Source organism: Capra hircus, chromosome 20, assembly GCF_001704415.2.
Source record: "Capra hircus breed San Clemente chromosome 20, ASM170441v1, whole genome shotgun sequence".
Taxonomy (NCBI): Eukaryota; Metazoa; Chordata; class Mammalia; order Artiodactyla; family Bovidae; genus Capra; species Capra hircus.
This window is the reverse complement of record NC_030827.1, coordinates 7,848,525-7,868,544: the sequence shown is the minus strand read 5'-3', so window position 1 is coordinate 7,868,544 and position 20,020 is coordinate 7,848,525. Positions and strand designations below refer to the sequence as shown.

At 43.5% G+C, this 20,020-nt stretch overlaps 1 protein-coding gene across 3 annotated transcripts in view; it reads left to right on the top strand.

Annotated features, from left to right (window-relative positions):
* The window catches only part of ARHGEF28 (Rho guanine nucleotide exchange factor 28), a 344,574-nt gene that overhangs the window by 184,475 nt on the left and 140,079 nt on the right, over positions 1 to 20,020 (top strand). For all 3 annotated transcript variants that reach the window (XM_018065570.1, XM_018065568.1, XM_018065569.1), the window contains 2 exons: positions 1,351 to 1,403; positions 1,977 to 2,037. In XM_018065570.1, coding sequence (XP_017921059.1) covers positions 1,351 to 1,403; positions 1,977 to 2,037 — 114 coding nt within the window. The remainder of the gene's footprint in view (positions 1 to 1,350; positions 1,404 to 1,976; positions 2,038 to 20,020) is intronic.

The following is a 20,020-nucleotide window of genomic DNA, read 5'->3' as shown; positions in this document are numbered from 1 at the left end:
GTGACCCCATGGACTATACAGTCCATGAAATTCTCCAGGCCAGAATACTGGAGTTGGTAGCCTTTGTCTTCTCCAGGGGATCTTCTCAACCCAGGGATCGAACCCAGGTCTCCTGCATTGCAGGCAGCTTCTTTACCGGCTGAGATACCAGGGAAACCCCAGTGTACTGTGGTGGAGCGCAGTTGTCTTATTAACTTGCTTAATATAAAGCAAGTTCAAAGTTATTGTTATGCAGATTAAAAAAGCACAGCATGACTTTGTGTTTGTTGACGTCTCTGCTCCATCCTTGCCTGTGAAGATTCGTCCCAGAAAGCCACCTAGATGAAGACCTTAGACTTTTTCTAAGCAGAAATGTGGATGAGAGCCTGAATGAACCTACTCGGAGGTGTGAGACCTCTGTGCCTTACAGTAACAGAAGTGTCAGTAGAGGAGGGAATGCCTAGCTGGGAAAACTAGGGGCTCCCCAGAACTGGCATCCTGCAGAGCCCGGGGGGCAGAGAAGCAGAGGAGGGCCTGGGCCCAAGGTGTTGTTATGCGAACACAAATCCTGGTTGAAGATCTCCATCCCACTGCCCTTGTCAGCAGTGCCGTCTCTTCTGTTCTCAGGCCCAAACCTGCTCTCAGTGCTTGCTTCAACCACAGTGGCTCTTGTTTACGGGCAACTGAGTATTTGGGAAGAGAACCAATCAGTCAAGACAGAGAAAAATACCCCTTAAGTGGGCCTTCCTGTTCATCCCGGAACATCATGAACACTGATGCTTCCAGGAAAGCCTTTATGCAGAGCGGTGCCTGGGGCTGGTGAGATGGAGCCGGGCACTGCCCAAGGGCTGGGCTGATGTTTAGGGCTGTTCTTTACTTTAAATCATGGGCAAGGAAAGGCTGAACCTCATCTAGAACGAGCGAGGCTCTTTTGAAACGTGAAGTCAGTGCTACTGGAGGAAAGAGAAGTGCGGAGTTTCCTCAGGTGGGTACGAGTCACGTCCTTAGGAGTGCTGTATGGAGAAGCTTCGGTCAGCACGTGGCCTTGCTTCTGGGTTGGGGGGTTGGTTTGTTTAACGGTCATCTTCTTCCTCAGGATTTCCTGTGAGCGCTCCTGGGCTGGCGTGTTTACGTCTTGGTCCACACAGATAATGCCAGAGTGTGGGCTGTCAGTCATACGCTGCTCTGCGGAGTTTTTTAAGAAGCCAAATCTAGAGCTGAGTTCCACACAGACAGCTCTGAGCAAATCATTTATATTTGTCATCTAGCTTCTCTTCCCTCCGCCTTTTTTCTTCTTCTTCCCCCCTCCCCCCCCCTTTTTTTAAGGATGTTCCTATCAGTGGATCCTGATGAGAATTATTCTTTTTGCAGAGATTAAGAATTCGGGGTGCAGCGGATCATCACCTAGGAAGGAGGATGTAAAGGTAATGGTTCTCTGGCTGTTTTCCTCTTTGTGCTTCTCTCTGGAGTTGAAGTGGAAGTGAAGATCTGGTGCTAATAAGCACAGGAAAAGACCCAAAGCAAGAAAACCTCAGGGATATGTCTCAAGACATGTTGAGAATAACTTGAATTATTTCCTCTATCAAATTTTCGATCTCTGCCCTTGATGACTAAACCTAGCGGTCTTTCTGGGTTGTATATATGTGTCTTGTCTATGCGAGATAATTGAATACATTTTCTAAAACTTTGTACCTGAAGATGGTATCTATAGATGTTTCCCAATAATGTGTCTTCAGAAATGAACCTGGGAGATATTCCCTGAATATAAAATAGTCTATGGATGGCTTTTAGGCATGCTTCAGCTTGGTACAGATCCTTTGCTTACTTCTGGCTCTTAATACTAAGTACAAGACTTGTTTTTTCTGTTTACATATGGTGACATATGTAACATGTCTTTCCTAATGTTTTCTTAGGTTGCTTTTCCATTTACAAAAATAAACATTAGGGTTAGCAAGTAAGTAACTTGTGAAAAACTGACCTGACTTTATCTTTTTCAGCGTGTGAAAAGCCCAGTGGTTCCACTGAATGAACATGAGGACCCGGACAGGCTAGATTTGGGTATGTTCCAACATATGGCTTCCTCTGGCATTCATGTCGGGGTATCACAGACACGGGTATGCAGGGGCCAAGAAGAAAATCTATTTAGAAATAAAATATTCCTTCCTGGGAGCTGTGTCTGTTTCTTGAAATGCATTTGAGTCTCTATTTACAATCTAAAAAACAAATCAAAACAAAGGAAGGAATCCAAGCTTTTCCTGGACGGTTTTACTCTGAGCACGTGCTGGCTTAGAGCTGGTTGTACGCTACCCTGTTATCCCTATGAGGCAGGCACTACTAGCTTCTGTGTGTAGGTGATTTGACGGGGGCAACTGTGGAGAGTAAATCGGGGACTTGATGCATAGCTTCATCCGCCTGGCTTCAGGATCCCCAGGTTTGCCTCTGTCCCACTTTGATATTTGGTGAGGACCCCTTGGAACTGAGTCTGTGGGATCTTTCCCCTTGGCCTCAGGAAAAGACCAGGTGCTCACCCTGGGGCATGGATCTGATGTGGGTGTCATTTTAAAGGAAGCAGACACTCTCTTGGCAAGAGGAAGTTATTTCTTCCTGTGGCCCTGGGAATTCCCATCCACTCACAGGCATCATAACTCAGCACTCTGCGAGGGGTATCACCCCACATCTCTTCCTTGAGCCTTTGCTGATTGTTCAGGGCTCATCAGGGCTCCATTCTTACCTTTGAGTCAGAGCCTGATGAAGCTGTTGGGTTTTGAGGATATACACAGGCGGGGCCATCAGCTGATGCCTCCTCATTTGGGCGCCTGAGACGTGGGAAGCAGAGAATCAATTTCTCAGTCAGTTTCTTTAGGCTCAGTGAAGCTGAAGCTGCTTGGACTCCTGGAGAGTGCTGGGGCAGAGCAGCCTTAGGAGCTGCAGGGGGGTGGTGATCAGGACACCTCCCTGGGTGAGAACCAAGGTGGCTGGGCCTGCCGAGTGGAGTTGCAGGGGGCTCCCTGGGCAGTGTTTTCTCGCCTGGCAGGCACAGAGCAGAGCAATTAGGAAATCAGGGGAATAAAGCAGGGCAAGGGGGAAGCACCCCGTGTGCCACTTGGCTGTGCCACAGGCAGAGGTGGTTTCTGGATCTCCTTGCGTGAGATGCCATTGAAATTTGGATAGAAACTAGACCATCCCTGGCGCTGTGCGCTCTTTACTATTTCCGCTGTGTAAGGTGTGTGTGTGTGCTAAGCTGTTTCCGTCGTGTCTGACTCTCTGTCACCCTGTGGATGGTAGCCCGTCTGGCTCCTCTGTTCATGGGGTTTCTCTCAGCAAGAATCCTGGAGTGAGTTGCCATGCCCTCCTCCAGGGGATCTTCCCAGCCCAGGGATTGAACCCGTGTCTCCTGTGTCTATTGCATTGGCATGTGGCTTCTTTACCCCTAGTGCCACCTGGGAAGCTACGTAAGGTAAGAGGACAAGAGGAGTACTTTACTTCCAGAAGAGAGGGAGAGGAAGAAGGGAAAGCAGGCATGTCCACGTAGATGACTGTCGTGGGCTGCTGAAGCCCAGGGTCTGGCCGCTGCTCATGCCTGCAGGATGTCTCCTCTCCAGATTGCATCATGCTTCCAGGAATGTTCGCTTTGAAGAATGTTTACCAAGACAAATTGCCGGTGGGGGAGGAATGTTGGCTGGCAAAAGGATTGAGTAGCAGGATTATTTTAATTTTAGGCTCTAAACATGCACTCTCTTCTCACACTGGTATCCTTACTGGGGAAGAAGGTGCATGTTACGGAAACTAGTAACCTGGCCTAACGGAAGTTTCTATCAGTAACATCACTGTGTCTGAGGAGGTGATGAAGAGTTTGAGAGAGATGAGCCTGTATGCCTTTCATCTCGGCCGTTTACGAGGAGGTCTGTGAATGGTTGTCCCTTGTGCAGATTGCAGATTGTCTCTTGCTTTGTTGTTCATCGAAACTTGGTGGGTTAAAAAAATTACCTTATGCGAAGAACGTGATACATTTTAAAAGAATCTTCTGAACAGACTCACAGACTTAGAGAATGAACTTATGGTTTCTGCGGGGGTGGGGAGGGGGGAAAGGTTGGGAGGAAGGGGTGGTTAGGGAGTTGGAGATCAACATGAACACACCAGTCTATTTAAAGTGGGTAACGAACAAGGACCTAGTGTATAGCACAAGAGAACTGTGCTCAAAGTTCTGTGGCAGGCTGGACGGGAGGGGAGTTTGGGGAAGGATGGATATGTGTATGTTTGGCTGAGCCACTCTGCTATCCACCAGAAACTATCACAACTGTGTTAATCATCTATACTTCAATATAACATAAAAAAATTTAAAAAGTAAAAGGACGTTTGAGACAGAAGAAGGCAGCGAACAGTAAGAGTCAGGTGGTAAGCTGGTGTCTGGAACCAGAAACGGCTTTTTCCCCGGGGCCGCTTGCAAACTGTTTTACTTCGTATGTAAAGCTGATATTGTGCTTAGACTCTGAGGCAGGACTGATTGCTGTGGGGTTGAGGTGCATTTCTTTGCTGCCTGGTATTATTCAAAGCAGTGTGACGAGAGTTTAGTGTGATCTCGTCAATGATGTCAGGGCTGTTCCAGTGGAAATTTCTGTGACGATGGACTGGTTCTGTATTTGCACTGTTCAGATCCAGCCAGTGGCCACGTATGTCAGTATAGCATGGGATGTGCGAGCAGTGTGACTGAGGAACTGCCTCGGAACTGTAACTCTCGCACTGGATGGGGAAGATCCAGAGTAAGTTTCCCTTGTATTGTTGTTGGTGCCTCGACAGCCACCTCGACATTAGTTTATACGCTGAGGATGACTACTCATGGGAGGAATAATGTCTCCGGTGGGCAGCAGGTGGTAACCCCATCCAAGCCAGTGCCCCTGAGCTGCGTCAGCAGTGAGTCATGATACTGACATTACGTTTATGGTGAGTCCAGAAGCGAGGGCCCCACTCTCTGTGGATACTGTGCAGGCTTGACCTTTTGCTCAGAGGGGAGAGTGTGAGTTGAGGGCCGGGGTCTGATTGTCGTGCTGCCATCGTGAAGAGTGGGACTCCTTGGCATACGGCGCCCTCACACGCTGGGCAGGTGGGATGCAGGAGGGGGCAAAGCATTTGGAGCAAAAGAAAGAGAGGAGATAGATAAAATGGGTCCATATGGAAATTAAAAAGGAAGAAGGGATCTGTTTGGCTAGAGGATACAGGGCTAAATGTGATTGAGAAATCAAAGCTTAACAGTGGGCAGCTGTGAGCGTTGTGCAAGGAGAAGGGATGTGAATGTCGAGCAGGAAGCGTGGCCCTCCTTGGGAAGTACAGCGGGGAGGGTAAGCGTCTGCTGCTTGTTGGAAACCCAGCTACCAACAAAAATGCATTAGACCAGCTCTGGATCGGCAAAGCTGGAAACGACGTGGTTAGTTGTTGTAGTTTAAAAGCAAACTTTACTTTTGAAAGGTTGAATCTGAAAAAATAAAAACATGTGCCTGGTAAGAAACTAAGATTTCCAGTTAAAAGTTAAGTTCATGACTGAGTACTGTGAAGCAAGACGCCAGTGCCTCAGGTGAATTATGGAAGCCCCGGGAGGTGACGCTCTCCTCTCAGCAAGTGATATTCCAGTGTGAGTGAGCTTGTATATGACAGCCTAGCTTTGAAACTGATTTTCCTGTAGTCATTTATCAGCTGTTGTTTGCATTCAGTTCAGTTCAGTCACTCAGTTGCGTCTGACCATTTGCGACCCCATGGACTGCAGCACGCCGGGCTTCCCTGTCCATCAGCAACTTCCGGAGCTTGCTGAAACTCATGTCCATCGAGTTGGTGATGCCATCCAACCATCTCATCCTCTGTCGTGCCTTTCTTCTCCTGCCTTCAATCTGTTTGCATTGGACTAAAGATAATTTGTTGAAGTTTACTAAAGCTGTAGGTTATATGAACATTTGGATGGAAAAAGTGAAGCCTTGGTAAGACTGACATGTTAAGACAAGAGCTCTGTGAGCATGCTTAACTTTCCCCACAGGGGCAGGTCTTAGGGAGGTAGGGTTACTAGGGGATGTGGTGATGGAATTGACCGGTGTCATCTTCCTGCCTGGGAAGTCCTGGTACCTGAAGCTCTGGGTGTGAAGCAGCTCCTTATCTGCTGTTTGGCAAGTGGAGAGTGAGCCTGATGCACATGCTTGGGATTTTAAGCATGATATTGTGCTAAATGGGGCTTTCCTGATGGCTCAGACGGTAAAGAATCTGTCAGCAATATGGGAGATCTAGGTGGTTTGATCCCTGGGTCAGAAAGATCCCCTAGAGAAGAGAATAGCTACCCACTCCAGTATCCTTGGCTGGAGAATTCCATGGAGCCTGACGGGCTACAGTCCATGGGGTTACAAAGAAGTGGACACGACTGAGTGACTAATAACACACATTGTGCTAAATGAGCCTTTCCGAAGAAATAATTTTGTCTTTTGTAATACATAAGTAAGAACTGCTCACAGTAGAAAACTTTGAAGTTTTAGAAAGAATAGAAAACAAGAAATCATTCCTATAGTTCTGCCACCCCCAAATCAGCTACTGTTAGATTTTGGTGTGTGTACTACTAGTATTTTCCCTTGGCATCTGTTTTTTTTTACATAGTTGTGATCATATAAACAATAGAATTGTGTGTCCAGTTTATTCACGTTAGATTATATGCCATACGTAAAGCTCCATGTTAGAAGGTAGCTGAAAATAATGCTGTACATTTTTTCTACTAAAAATTGGATTACTTTTGTGAAAAGAAAGAGAAGATGTCATAGATTCTTCCTGTAAGTGTTTGAAAGTGTTAGTTGTTCAGTTGTGTCTGACTCTTGCAAACCCATGGACTGTACCCGCTAGGTTCCTCTGTCCTTGGAATTCTCCAGGCAGGAATACTGGAGTGGGTAGCCATTCGCTTCTCCAGGGGATCTTCCCAACCTAGGGACTGTAGCTGGGTCTTTTGCACTGAAAGCAGATTCTTTACTGTCTGAGCCATCATAAATGTTTATTGGCTAAGAAAACAAACAAACAAACTCAGACCCTCCCTTTTATAATATAATTGTTGATTTTACAAAGTGGCCCAATTGTCAGTACATGCTGGAGGCTCGAATCCCAGTTATTTGTTAATACCCTGGGTCACTTCATTGCTGTTTGTTGAAAGTGAAGTGAAAGTGTTAGTTGCTCAGTTGTGTCTGACTCTTTTGCAAACCCATGGACTGTAGCCTACCAGGCTCCTCTGTCCATGGAATTTTCCAGGCAAGAATACTGGAGTGGGTTGTCATTTCCTTCTCCAGGGGATCTTCCCGACCCAGGGACTGAAGCCAGGTCTCCTGCATTGCAAGCAGATTCTTTACTGTCCAAGCCACTAGGGAACCTTATGTGTAACGAGAAAACCTCTCAGGGGGTGTTGGGACTGGCAAGGTGGGCACTGGGCAGAAGATGAACCAGAGCTGAATGTGGAAGGAAGCCTAACTTGATGCCAAAAAAAAATCTCATCCAGGTGAACTGGGACGAGGAGGCATAAGCAGAAACAAACACTAGGAAATGAGGTGTTTCGGGGTGCACAACCCAGCCAAAGCAGACTAGACAGAGGAGGACGGAGCCTCTGCACAAAGAGCTTAGGGAAGCATCGCCAAAGAGTAACTGGAAGAAAATGACTGGAAGATGCAAAGAATAGTCCCTCTAGAACGAAATGTCAGGAGTCGTGCAGACTCATTATCTGAGACCTGCATTTGTGGATATATCTGGGAGAGTCCAGGCCCGTGGATTTAGGTGGTGAGCTGGTGGAGACAGTGCAGTCAGTAGTACTAGTCTGGCAAATCACTAATCAGTAGGACTAATTAGGTTAGTCTTTTCTTATACTAAGTGAAAGTTTGTAAATGGAATTGAGGCTGCTGCTGCTGCTGCTGCTAAGTCGCTTCAGTCGTGTCCGACTCTGTGCGACCCCATAGATGGCAGCCCACCAGGCTCCCCCGTCCCTGGGATTCTCCAGGCGAGAACACTGGAGTGGGCTGCCATTTCCTTCTCCAATGCATGAAAGTGAAAAGTGAAAGTGAAGTCGCTGTCGTGTCCGACTCTTCGCGACCCCATGGACTGCAGCCTACCAGGCTCCTCCATCCACGGGATTTTCCAGGCAAGAGTACTGGAGTGGGGTGCCATTGCCTTCTCTGGAATTGAGGCTACTAGGCGATAAATACTTTGGCCACCTCATGTGAAGATTTGACTCATTGGAAAAGACCCTGATGCTGGGAGGGATTGAGGGCAGAGGAGAAGGGGACGACTGAGGATGAGATGGCTGGATGGCATCACCAACTTGATGGACATGAGTTTGAGTGAACTCCAGGAGTTGGTGATGGACAGGGAGGCCTGGTGTGCTATAGTCCATGGGGTCGCAAAGAGTTGGACACGACTGAGCAACTGAACTGAACTGAAGCTATAAAAGAGCAATTTAAAGAGCAATTTAAAATTGTTTGGAAACATCTCAAAACTTTTATCTTCAGAAACAAGATCTAAAATGTGGAATCTTAAGATCTAGGACTCACGTCACTGGAAGCTGGCCCCCTCTTGTTCAGTTGCTCAGTTGTGTCCAACTCTTTGCAACCTCAAGGACTGCAGCACGCCAGGTTTCCCTGTCCTTCACTGTCTCCCCGAGTTTGCTCAAACTCATGTCAGTTGAGTCAGTGGACTTCAGCATCCGTCCTTCCAGTGAATATTCAGTCCTTTAGGATAGACTGGTTTGATATCCTTGCTGTCCAAGGGACTCTTGAGAGCGTTTTCCAGCACCACAGTTTGAAAACATGAGTTCTTAGTGCTCAGCCTTCTTCATGGTTCAACTCTCACATCCATGACTGCTGGAAAACCATAGCTTTGCTTTGTCGGCAAAATGATGTCTCTGCTTTTTAATACACTGTCTAGGTTTATCATAGCTTTTCTTCCGGGGAGCAGTGTCTTTTTAATTTCATGGTTGCAGTCACCATTCACAGTGATTTTGGAGCCCGAGAAAATAAAATCTGTCACTGTCTTTTAGCTGTTATTATTTAGTAACACATGTACCTATGTTGAGATCTTAAAACTGTTGCATGAAATGTGGAAGAAAAAAAAAGGAAAAAAGGGAGAGGGGGTAACTCTAGCAAAGCTGTTAGCCTTCTGAAAAATAGTTTTAAGCCTAATTTCTGGCAGGTTTCTATACCCCAGGCTATAAGAATTTTGGGTAGATTCCTTGTTTTCTTCATTTAATTCTTTTCATTTCTTTTTGCATGGGGGGGAGCATCATCTTTCAACCACAAACCAAAGCTTACCAGTGTTTTGGTTTTGAGATAAAGGAGCTGGGACTGGAGAAATATCCCGAGATGACCACTGGAATGCAAAGTTATTTGTAAAAATTTGGATTCGAATTTTATTCCTTTTGTTCCCTTCAATGAAAATTTCTTCTTGCAGTTGTTGAGGTTTTAAAAATTGGTTTTGGTAGAAGAAATTGCCGACTTGTTGGAATTGTGCTGAGTGCTATAAACTGAGGTTGGCTCTCTTATCACGAGTGTTCTGCCTTCTCTACTTGTGGTTTCATTGTTTGAATAAAATTCTCCTTGTGGAATGCAAATAAAGCACTTTTCTTTAAATTAGACAATGGGAATACTTATTGACAGACTTTTATCCCATAAGTTAAAAGAGAACTTTGGGATTATCAGGTTAATTAATAGTACAGAGTAGGAAGTGTGAAGGAATTAAAGCCTTACTGTAGGTGTAATCATGGTCTTATAATTTAACATAGTTGCATAGTTGCTTTTTTTTTTTTTTTTTGATAAGTACAGAGTCTAGGAAGCTGTCTGGTCCAACGATAGGTCTAATGTTCTACCTATTTTTTGCTCATAACTATGTGTTTAAAAACATAAAGCAAAATGAAAGTGAGTTAAGATTAGGCATTGCTGGTTAATCTAAGCGCTGTCTTATCTGAACTCTCTCTGCCCACTGGAATTACCTTGGGGCTTTAACAAACAATCCTGGAGCCCTGGTCCCGCCCGCAGTGAGGTCTGACTTAATTGGCCTGAAGTGCAACCTGTGTTTCACGAGTTCTGCGAGCTCCCCTAACTGATTCTTAGATACAGCTGAGATTGAGAACCATGACAAAGCTCCTTAAGGGAGCCCTGCTCTGCTGAAATCACTCCTGACTTACTGGATTTTCAGTATTTTTGAAATTGGAGAAGTGTGGTTCTACTTTGATTTCAATTGTTTACAAAAACAATCAATGGGAGCCCATTTCTATTAGGCTTTGAATGATTATCACCATCAATATCATAGATCTAAAGGAAAGGTAAAAAATAAAAAATACATTGAAAAAGTTACCCAACTAGTTGAACCGAAATGAGATGGTTAAGCCTTTAAAGATTCTTTTTAAACATTAAGAAGAAATCAGGTGACTGTATTTGCTGTCATGTTCTTGATTGGACTTAGAGGTGTACAGACTGGAATGAAGGGAGTGGGTGGCTGTTGACGCTGATGTCGTGAGGGCGTTGCCAGGAGTCCTGATGTTTGATAGTGGTACCAGCCTGGCTCTTGTTGCTGTTTAGTTGTTGTGTCTGACTCTTTGCGACCCCATGGACTGAAGCCTGCCAGGCTCCTCTGTCCATGGGATTTTCCAGGCAAAAATACTGCATTGGGTTGTCATTTCCTTCTCCAGGGGATCTCCCCAACTCAGGAATTGAGCCCATATCTCCTGCGTTGGTAGGCACGGGCAGGTGGATTCTTCATCACTGAGCCACCAGGGAGACCTAGTTGTAGTGTATTCTAAATGGCTTTTTTCTTTCATCTCACAAACTAACAATTTCTGAAATGTAATCAAGGAGAGGAAAAAATGGCAGTTCTTTCTCTGAAACCTAAACTTTTTCATTCTCCAGAATAGGATCCTCAACTCTCAGTAAACCAGCTTAGTGAATAATTCCATAGCTTCTATCCCTAAAGATGCTATTTTGATTAAATCAAACAATTATTAATTTCAAATAAGCATAAAATCTTAAGGGAACCGTAACTACCTTATAAAACATGGAACAAATGAAAGATATGAAATATATTCTGGAAATGGTATTCGTAAATGCTTTGTATGGAAAGTCAAATTTCTACTTAGGGATTTTGTCCCCTTTTCTTTGGTTGAAACACTTTAGAATACCTGTGTGTACAGACACGTTATGAAAGAATTGTCCATACAGAGGACTCCTTGAGTCTGGGGCTTGATGGCAGTGTCAGTGTGTCTGTGTGAGTTTCGGTTTGCTGAGTGTGTGTGTATATGCTGAGTCGCTTCAGTCATGTCCAACTCTGTGTGACCCTATAGTCTGTAGCCCTCCAGGCTTCTCTGTCCATGGGATTCTCCAGGCAAGAATGCTGGCATGGGTTGCCATGCCCTCCTCCAGGGGATCTTCCTGCCCAGGGATTGAACCTACATCTCCCGCATCAGCAGACGAGTTCTTTACCACTATTGCCACCAGGGAAGCCCCCAGGCTTGCTGAATACCCAGTGGTTAATGCTTTGGAAGGGGCTTAAGGGCAATTAAGATTCCAGACTTCCCTGGTGACTCAGACGGTAAAGTGTCTGCCTGCAATGCGGGAGACCCGGGTTCGATTCTTGGGTCAGGAAGATCCCCTGGAGAAGGAAATGGCAACCCACACCAGTACTCTTGCCTGGAAAATTCCATGGACAGAGGAGCCTTGTAGGCTATAGTCCATGGGGTTGCAAAGAGTCAGACACGACTGAGCGACTTCACTCACTCACTCACTAACTTTCATTGCCAGTAGTACACACTCTAACAAATTTTGGGGACAATTTGCTGTAGCTTTCAGGGTGCCTAATTTGGAAGACATTTTTATGAAACATGGTCTCTCTCTGCATGAGTAAGAAATCCAACAGAACTTATTCTTCACCATACGAGATTCTGCTGAAGAATGTGTGTAGAGGGAAGAAGGGATGCAATCAGCTGTCAAATAGATCCAGTGGAAAACAGTCTGTGGTTCCTTCATAACATTTAAAATAACAAGCAGAAAAACAGATTAAAGAATGAAACTAAAGGTGTCTAGCATTTTAAAGCAAATTTTGAGTAAGCAAGCTGGCCTTCATCCAGGTTCTTGAGATTTGTCTGCCGTTAGGTTTCTGCTGATCTCAGTGAGTAGCCTTACCTGCCCCACCAGTGCCCAGTAAGGGCTTCTCATTGGGGTTGACTCTGGGGAGCATATTAACCCCTCAAATCACACTGTTTCTGAGAAGTTAAAATTATTTTCCACAGATAATCTTTTAATGCCTAATTCGTTTCCTTAGAGTTACATGGTAACGTCATGTAAGAACTTAAATAAAGGGAAATAGAGTTTTATTCTATGTCTCTGATTAAGCAATGTAGACTTTCTTTTAGCATACCCTCCACAAATATTTCATGAACATAGATTCTGTACTTTTTGCCCCCATTGTTTAAAACATTTTTACGTTTTATTCTGTAGAACAGTTTCAGATTTATGGTAAAGTTGCAAAGGTAGTTCAGAGAGTTCCCATATCCCCAGCCCTCCAAATCCACCTTATTGTTGTTCAGTCATTAAGTCGTCTTGGGCTCTTTGCGACCCCATGTACTGCAGCACCCCAGGCTGCCCTGTCCTCCACTATTTCCTAGAGTTTGCTCAGGTTCACATCCATTGAGTCAGTGATGCTATCTAACCATCACATCCCTCTGCTACCCTCTTCTCCTTTTGCCTTCAGTCTTTCCCAGCATCAAGGTCAAGGTCTTTCCCAATGAAATCCCCCTACTCTCCCTTATTATTTAATATCATACATTATTATCATGGTACATTTTTTTAGAATTAATGAGCCAACTTTGATACATAATTACTGACTAAAGTCCATCCTTTATTTAGATCTTCTTAGTTTTTATCTTAGCTTCCATTTTGCTGCCCCAGGATATCATATTACACTTAGTTGTTGTGTTTCCTTAGGTTCCCTTTGGCTGTGAGAGTCTCAGACTTGTTTTTGATGATCTTGACAGTTTTGAGGTATACTGGTCAGATATTCTATAGAATGTCCCTCAGTTGGTAATCCCTATCGTTTAACTGGGGTCATGGGTTTGGGGAGGAAAACCACCAAGGTAAAGTGCCATTTCCATCACACTGTATCAGTGGTATAGAATGCCAACAGTCACAGACCTCTCACTGCTGACGGTGACCTTGATTACCAGGTGGAGCTCGTATTTGCCAGGTTTCTCCGCTGTAAAGCCACTCTTCCCTGCTCCTCTTCCCATGGTGTGCTCTTCGGAAGGAAGTCACGATGTACAGGATTGTATGCTTCCCTGTGGGCGGAGTGCCCACCTATACTATTCTCCATGGGAGATGTGAGTCCTCTTGCTTATTTATTCAAGCATTCATGTCAGTATGAGTTCATGGATACTTATTTTAAATCTGGGGTAGTGACCTCGTACTACATTGTTCAGAGTGTTTTAGCTTTGGCAATGAGGGGCTCTTTCAGTTGACTTGCTCTGTGCTTTTTATACATTCCTGTCATTGTGGTTTTTTGTTTTTGCTTTTTGATGTTGAACATATTCTTTATGATACTATAATGGTGGATACGTAACACTATATTTGTCAAAGCCCGTAGAAATTTATGGCATCCAGAGTAAGCTTTCAATGGATACAAATTTAAAAATTAGGATGTTGGAGAATCCTGTGATGGAATATAGAATGTAGCAAAACAGTCTAATTTTATTAAAAATGTTGGGAATGTCCTTACTATAGAGGATGGGAGTGGGATGCAGACCTCAGTCACTTTGGAAATGAGTAGTCTGTAAGAATAAAGGCAAAAGAAACTGTATATAAGCTCTCTCTTCTTGGTTATAAAGTTATTTCCCCTGGGGGTATAGGTTAACTTTTCTGACACTACTATAAATATATACTGGAAATAAGCAAGTCAGTGGATTATGGAGAGTAGGTGTCAGGTTTTTCACAATTGAAGTGGGGGTTTATAAACGAGGGGAGGAGGCCAGAATGATCCATGTGGTAATGAATGAGAGATGTCGACATCAGTGTGTACTCATGATTAGTTAAAATAAAGACACATGTTTGCCTATGGAAATATTTGTAGGTATGGGTGTATACCTAGGTTTAGTGTTAGTCTTTCAGTCATGTCCAACTTTTTGCAACCCATGTTCCTAGGTTCCTCTGTCCAAGGAATTCTTCAGGCAAGAGTACTGGAGTGAGTTGCCATTTCCTGCTCCAGGCGATCTTCCTGACCCAGGGATCAAACCCAGGTCTTCTGCATTCCAGGCGGATTCTTTATTGACAGCCACAGGGAAGCTCACAGTTGGGTTAGGACACACATATTTCCTTGCTATGTCAGTTGAGATGGCCCAAAAGGATCAATATTCAAGTAGCATATGCAAGATGAGTCCACCACATTAAGTACTAAAAACAGACAAGCAAACAAACTGGATTATCCATCACATTTTGCGTGAATTTCAGCTTCAAAACTTTATTGATACTGTTTATGTTGAAACTATTTACATTCTTTCTCTTTTAACTGATTTACATATCAATGACCATATAAAAGTCTATAGAACAATTGATGTTAAAACTGATTCTAAAAAAAGTTTCTGAACAAGTCTATGTCATGCAAGAAACTTTTTCAGAAAGTTTGGGGAAATTGAAAATTAAAATTGGAACATTATGAGAATAATGAATGTCGTCCACTGGAGAAGGGAATGGCAAACCACTTCAGTATTCTTGCCTTGAGATCCCATGAACAGTATGAAAAGGCAAAAAGATTTGACACTGAAAGATAAACTCCCCAGGTCGATAGGTGCCCAATATGCTACTGGAGAAGAGTGGAGAAGTAATTCCAGAAAGAATGAAGAGATGGAGCCAAAGTGAAAAGAATGCCCAGTTGTGGATGTGACTGGTGATGGAAGTAAAGTCTGATGCTGTAAAGAGCAATATTCTTAACTGAAATGTTAGGTCCATGAATCAAGTAGTAAATTAGAAGTGGTCAAGCAGCAGATGGCAAGAGCAAACATTGATATTTTAGGAATCAGTGAACTAAAATGGACTGGAATGGGTGAATTTAATTCAGATGACCATTATATCTACTACTGTGGGCAAGAATCCCTTAGAAAAAACAGAGTAGCCCTCGTAGTCAACAAAAGACTCAGAAATGCAGTACTTGGATACAGTCTCAAAAATGACAGAATGATCTCTTTGTTTACAAGGCAAACCACTCAATATCACAGTAATCCAAGTCTATGCCCCAACCAGAAATGCTGAAGAAGCTGAAGTTGATTAGTTCTATGAAGGCCTGCAAGCCCTTTTAGAACTAACACCCAAAAAAGATGTCCTTTTCATCATAGGGCACTGGAATGCAAAAGTAGGAAGTCAAGAGATACCTGGAGGAACAGGCAAATTTGGCCTTGGACAACAAAATGAAGCAGGGCAAAAGCTAACAGAGTTTTGCCAAGAGAACGCACTGGTCATGACAAACATCTTCCAACAACACAAGAGAAGACTCTACACATGGACATCACCAGATGGTCAACACCAAAATCAGATTGATTATATTCTTTGCAGCCAAAGATGGAGAAGCTCTATACAGTCAACAAAAATAAGACCAGGAGCTGATTGTGGCTCAGATCATGAACTCCTTATTACCAAATTCAGACTTAAATTGAAGAAAGTAGGGAAAAGCACTAGGCCATTCAGGTATGACCTAAATCAAATCTTTTACGATTACAGTGGAAGTGAGAAATAGATTCAAGGGATTTGATCTGATAGACAGAGTGCCTGATGAACTATGGATGGAGGTTCGTAACATTGTATAGGAGGCAGTGATCAAGACCATCCCAAGAAAAAGAAATGCGAAAAGCCAAAATAGTTGCTGAGGAGGCCTTCCAAATAGCTGAGAAAAGAAGAGAAGCTAAAGGCAAAGGAGAAAAGGAAAGATATACTTATCTGAATGCAGAGTTCCAAAGAATAGTAAGGAGAGATTAGAAAGCCTTCCTCAGTGATCAATGAAAAGAAATAGAGGAAAACAACAGAATGGGAAAGACTAGAGATCTCTTTAAGAAAATTAAAGATACCAAGGGGACATTTCATGCAAAGATGGGCTCGATAAAGGACAGAAATGGTATGGACCTCACAGAAGCAGAAGATATTAAGAAGAGGTGGCAAGAATATACAGGAGAACTGTACGAAAAAGAGCTTCATGAGCAAGATAGTCACGATGGTGTGATCACTCACCTAGAGCCAGACATCCTAGAATGTGAAGTCAAGTGGGCCTTAGAAAGCATCACTATGAACAAAGCTAGTGGAGGTGATGGAATTCCAGTTGAGCTATTTCAAATCCTGAAAGATGATGCTGTGAAAGTGCTGCACTCAATCTGCCAGCAAATTTGGAAAACTCAGCAGTGGCCACAGGACTGGAAAAGGTCAGTTTTCATTCCAATCCCAAAGAAAGGCAATGCTAAAGAATGCTCAAACTACCACACAATTGCCCTCATCTCACACACTAGTAAAGTAATGCTTAAAATTCTCCAAGCCAGGCTTCAGCAGTACGTGAACCGTGAACTTCCAGATGTTCAAGCTGGTTTTAGAAAAGGCAGAGGAACCAGAGATCAAATTGCTAAAGAAAAAGCAAGAGAGTTCCAGAAAAACATTTCTGCTCTATTGACTATGCCAAAGCCTTTGACTGTGTGGATCACCACAAACTGTGGAAAATTCTGAGAGAGATGGGAATACCAGACCACCTGATCTGCCTCTTGAGAAACCTATATGCAGGTCAGGAAGCAACAGTTAAAAGTGGACATGGAACAACAGACTGGTTCCAAATAGGAAAAGGAATACATCAAGGCTGTATATTGTCACCCTGCTTATTTAACTTATATGCAGAGTACATCATGAGAAACGCTGGGCTGGAAGAAGTGCAAGTTGGAATCAAGATTGCCAGGAGAAATATCAATAACCTCAGATGTGTAGATGACATGACCTTTATGGTAGAAAGCGAGGAGGAACTAAAAAGCCTCTTGATGAAAGTGAAAGAGGAGAGTGAAAAAGTTGGCTTAAAGCTCAACATTCAGAAAACGAGGATCATGGCATCTGGTCCCCTCACTTCATGGGATATAGATGGGGAAACAGTGGAAACAGTGTCAGACAATATTTCTGGGCTTCAAAATCACGGCAAATGGTGATTGCAGCCATGAAATTAAAAGACGCTTACTCCTTGGAAGGAAAGTTGTGACCAACCTAGATAGCATATTCAAAAGCAGAGATATTACTTTGCCAACAAAGGTCTGTCTAGTCAAGGCTATGGTTTTTCCAGTAGTCATGTATGGATGTGAGAGTTGGACTGTGAAGAAAGCTGAGTGCTGAAGAATTGATGCTTTTGAACTGTGGTGTTGGAGAAGACTCTTGAGAGTCCCTTGGACTGCAAGGAGATCCAACCAGTGCATCCTAAAGGAGATCAGTTCCTGGGTGTTCATTGGAAGGACTGATGCTAAAGCTGAAACTCCAATACTTTGGCCACCTCATGCAAAGTGTTAACTCATTGGAAAAGACCCTGATGCTGGAAGGGGTTAGGGGCAGGAGGAGAAGGTGATGACAGAGGATGAGATGGCTGGATGGCATCACCGACTCGATGGACATGAGTTTGAGTGAACTCCAGGAGTTGGTGAAGGACAGGGAGGCCTGGCATGCTGCAGTTCATGGGGTTGCAAAGAGTCGGACATGACTGAGCGACTGAACTGAACTGAACATACCTGCCTCCTGAGAAATCTGTATGCAGGTCAAGAAGCAACAATTATAAACAGACATGGAACAATGGACTGGTTCCAAATTGGAAAAGGAATACATCAAGGTTGTTTATTGTCACTGTGCTTATTTAACTTACATGCAGAGTACATCATTAGAACGCTGGACTGGATGAAGCACAAGGTGAAATCAAGATTGCTGGGAGAAATATCAATAACCTCGGATATGCAGATGATACCATACTTATGGTAGAAATCGAAGGAGAACTAAAGAGCCTCTTGATAAAAATGAAAGAGGAGAGTGAAAAAGTTGGCTTAAAGCTCAACATTCAGAAAACTAAGATCATGGCATCTGGTCCCATAACTTCATGGCAAATAGATGGGGAAACAATGGAAACAGTGACAGACTTTATTTTTTGGGCTCCAGAATCACTGCAGTTGGTGACTGAAGCCATGAAATTAAAAGACGCTTGCTTCTTGGTAGAAAAGTTATGACCAGCTTAGACAGCTTATTAAAGAGCAGAGGCATTACCTTGCCAGCAAAGGTCCATCTAGTCAAAGCTATGGTTTTTCCGGTAGTCATGTATGGTTTGAGAGTTACATTATAAAGAAAGCTTGAGTGCTGAAGAACTGATGCTTTTGAACTGTGGTGTTGGAGAATACTCTTGATAATCCCTTGGACTGCAAGAAGATCCAAACAGTCTATCCTAAAGGAAATCAGTCCTGAATATTCATTGGAAGGACTGATGCTGAAGCTGAAACTCCAATACTTTGGCCACCTGATGTGAATAACTGACTCATTAGAAAAGACCCTGATGCTGGGAAAGATTGAAGGCAGGAGAAGAAGGGGATGACAGAGGATGAGACGGTTGGATGGTATTACTGACTCAGTGGACATGAGTTTGAGCAAGCTCCTGATGGCCAGGGAAGCCTGGCGTGCTGCAGTCAGTCCTTGGTGTTGCAAAGGGTTGGACACAAGTGAGCGACTGAACTGATGAGAATAAATTCAGGTGTAATCATAAATGTTGCTTCCCTGAATACTTTGGCTCTTCCTACTGTAGAATTTTTTTTCTCCTTAGGTTGTAACAAGATGTTAATACTTTCCTCCTTGCCCTCCTTTCTCTCTGTAGACTCATGGCCCATATTCTTGCTTCTTCTGCCCCAAAGGGCCCTCACATCTACTATCCACAGCTGCCTCTTCGGGGTAAATTAAAAATTCTTCATAATGTATTATTCAGGAATATTTAATGAATTTATCCTAATTCTTTCAAGTTATGCCTGAGAACAAAAGAGGTCCACTAAGGATCTTTCTTTTCTTAGAGAATCATCTAAGTAGAACCTCCATCTGTTAGCAATACTAAATGCTCATGGAAGCTTTGACAAAATAATTCATTACTATGTTACTTTGGCCAGAAAATCCATTATTTTCCTATCTTAAAGTGTCTTGAGTATTTTCTTCTCTTATATCACGTGTGCATTTATCATAATACAGCTGATTTCATTTGTTGGCTTTCTAGGTTGTGTCCATTTTTCCCCCTTAGACAGTAGGATGACATAAGGGGGTATACAGAACTTGTGAAGGGACATGTGGAGTTTTTGTTCAGATAAATTAAGGTAATTAAAGTAGGTAAGAAATTTTTAAAAAGTTCCTATTTTTAAAGTAAGGTGGTATATTGAATGATGTCATCCAATTTGTGACCGCCATTGTATCATGCTCCTTTGTGTGTGTGTGTGTGTGTGTGTGTGTGTGTGTGTGTGTGTGCTCAGTCGTGTCCAATTTCTTTGTGACCCCTGGACAGTCACCCACCAGGCTCCTTTGTCCATGGAATTTTCCCAAGCAAGAATACTGGATTGGATTGTCATTTCCTTTTCCAAGGGATCTTCCTGCCCCAGGGATCAAACTGGCATCTCTACCACGCTCTTACTTCGTGTCTACTTTATGTGAATTTAACTTTCTAGGCAAAATTAAATAGGGAGAGGAGATAGGGAGAAAATAATTTGAACCTTGGGTGGTTCTAGACTCCAGTGAGTTTAATGGCCCTGAGAGAGTGTGACCCTGGGCATGTGAGTGTCTGCTTCCCACCCCGGCTCGCAGTGAGCACATTTTACATGTGGACGTGAGCCAGGCTTTTTAAAAAGAGTTTTGGGTGTGGACTATTTTTAAAGTCTTTAAAAATTTGTTACGGTGTCGTTTCTGTTTTATATTTTGGTGTTTTGGCTCCGAGGTTTGTCAGATCTTAGCTCCCCAACTAGGGTTCAAACCTGTACCACCACCTCCCACCCCCA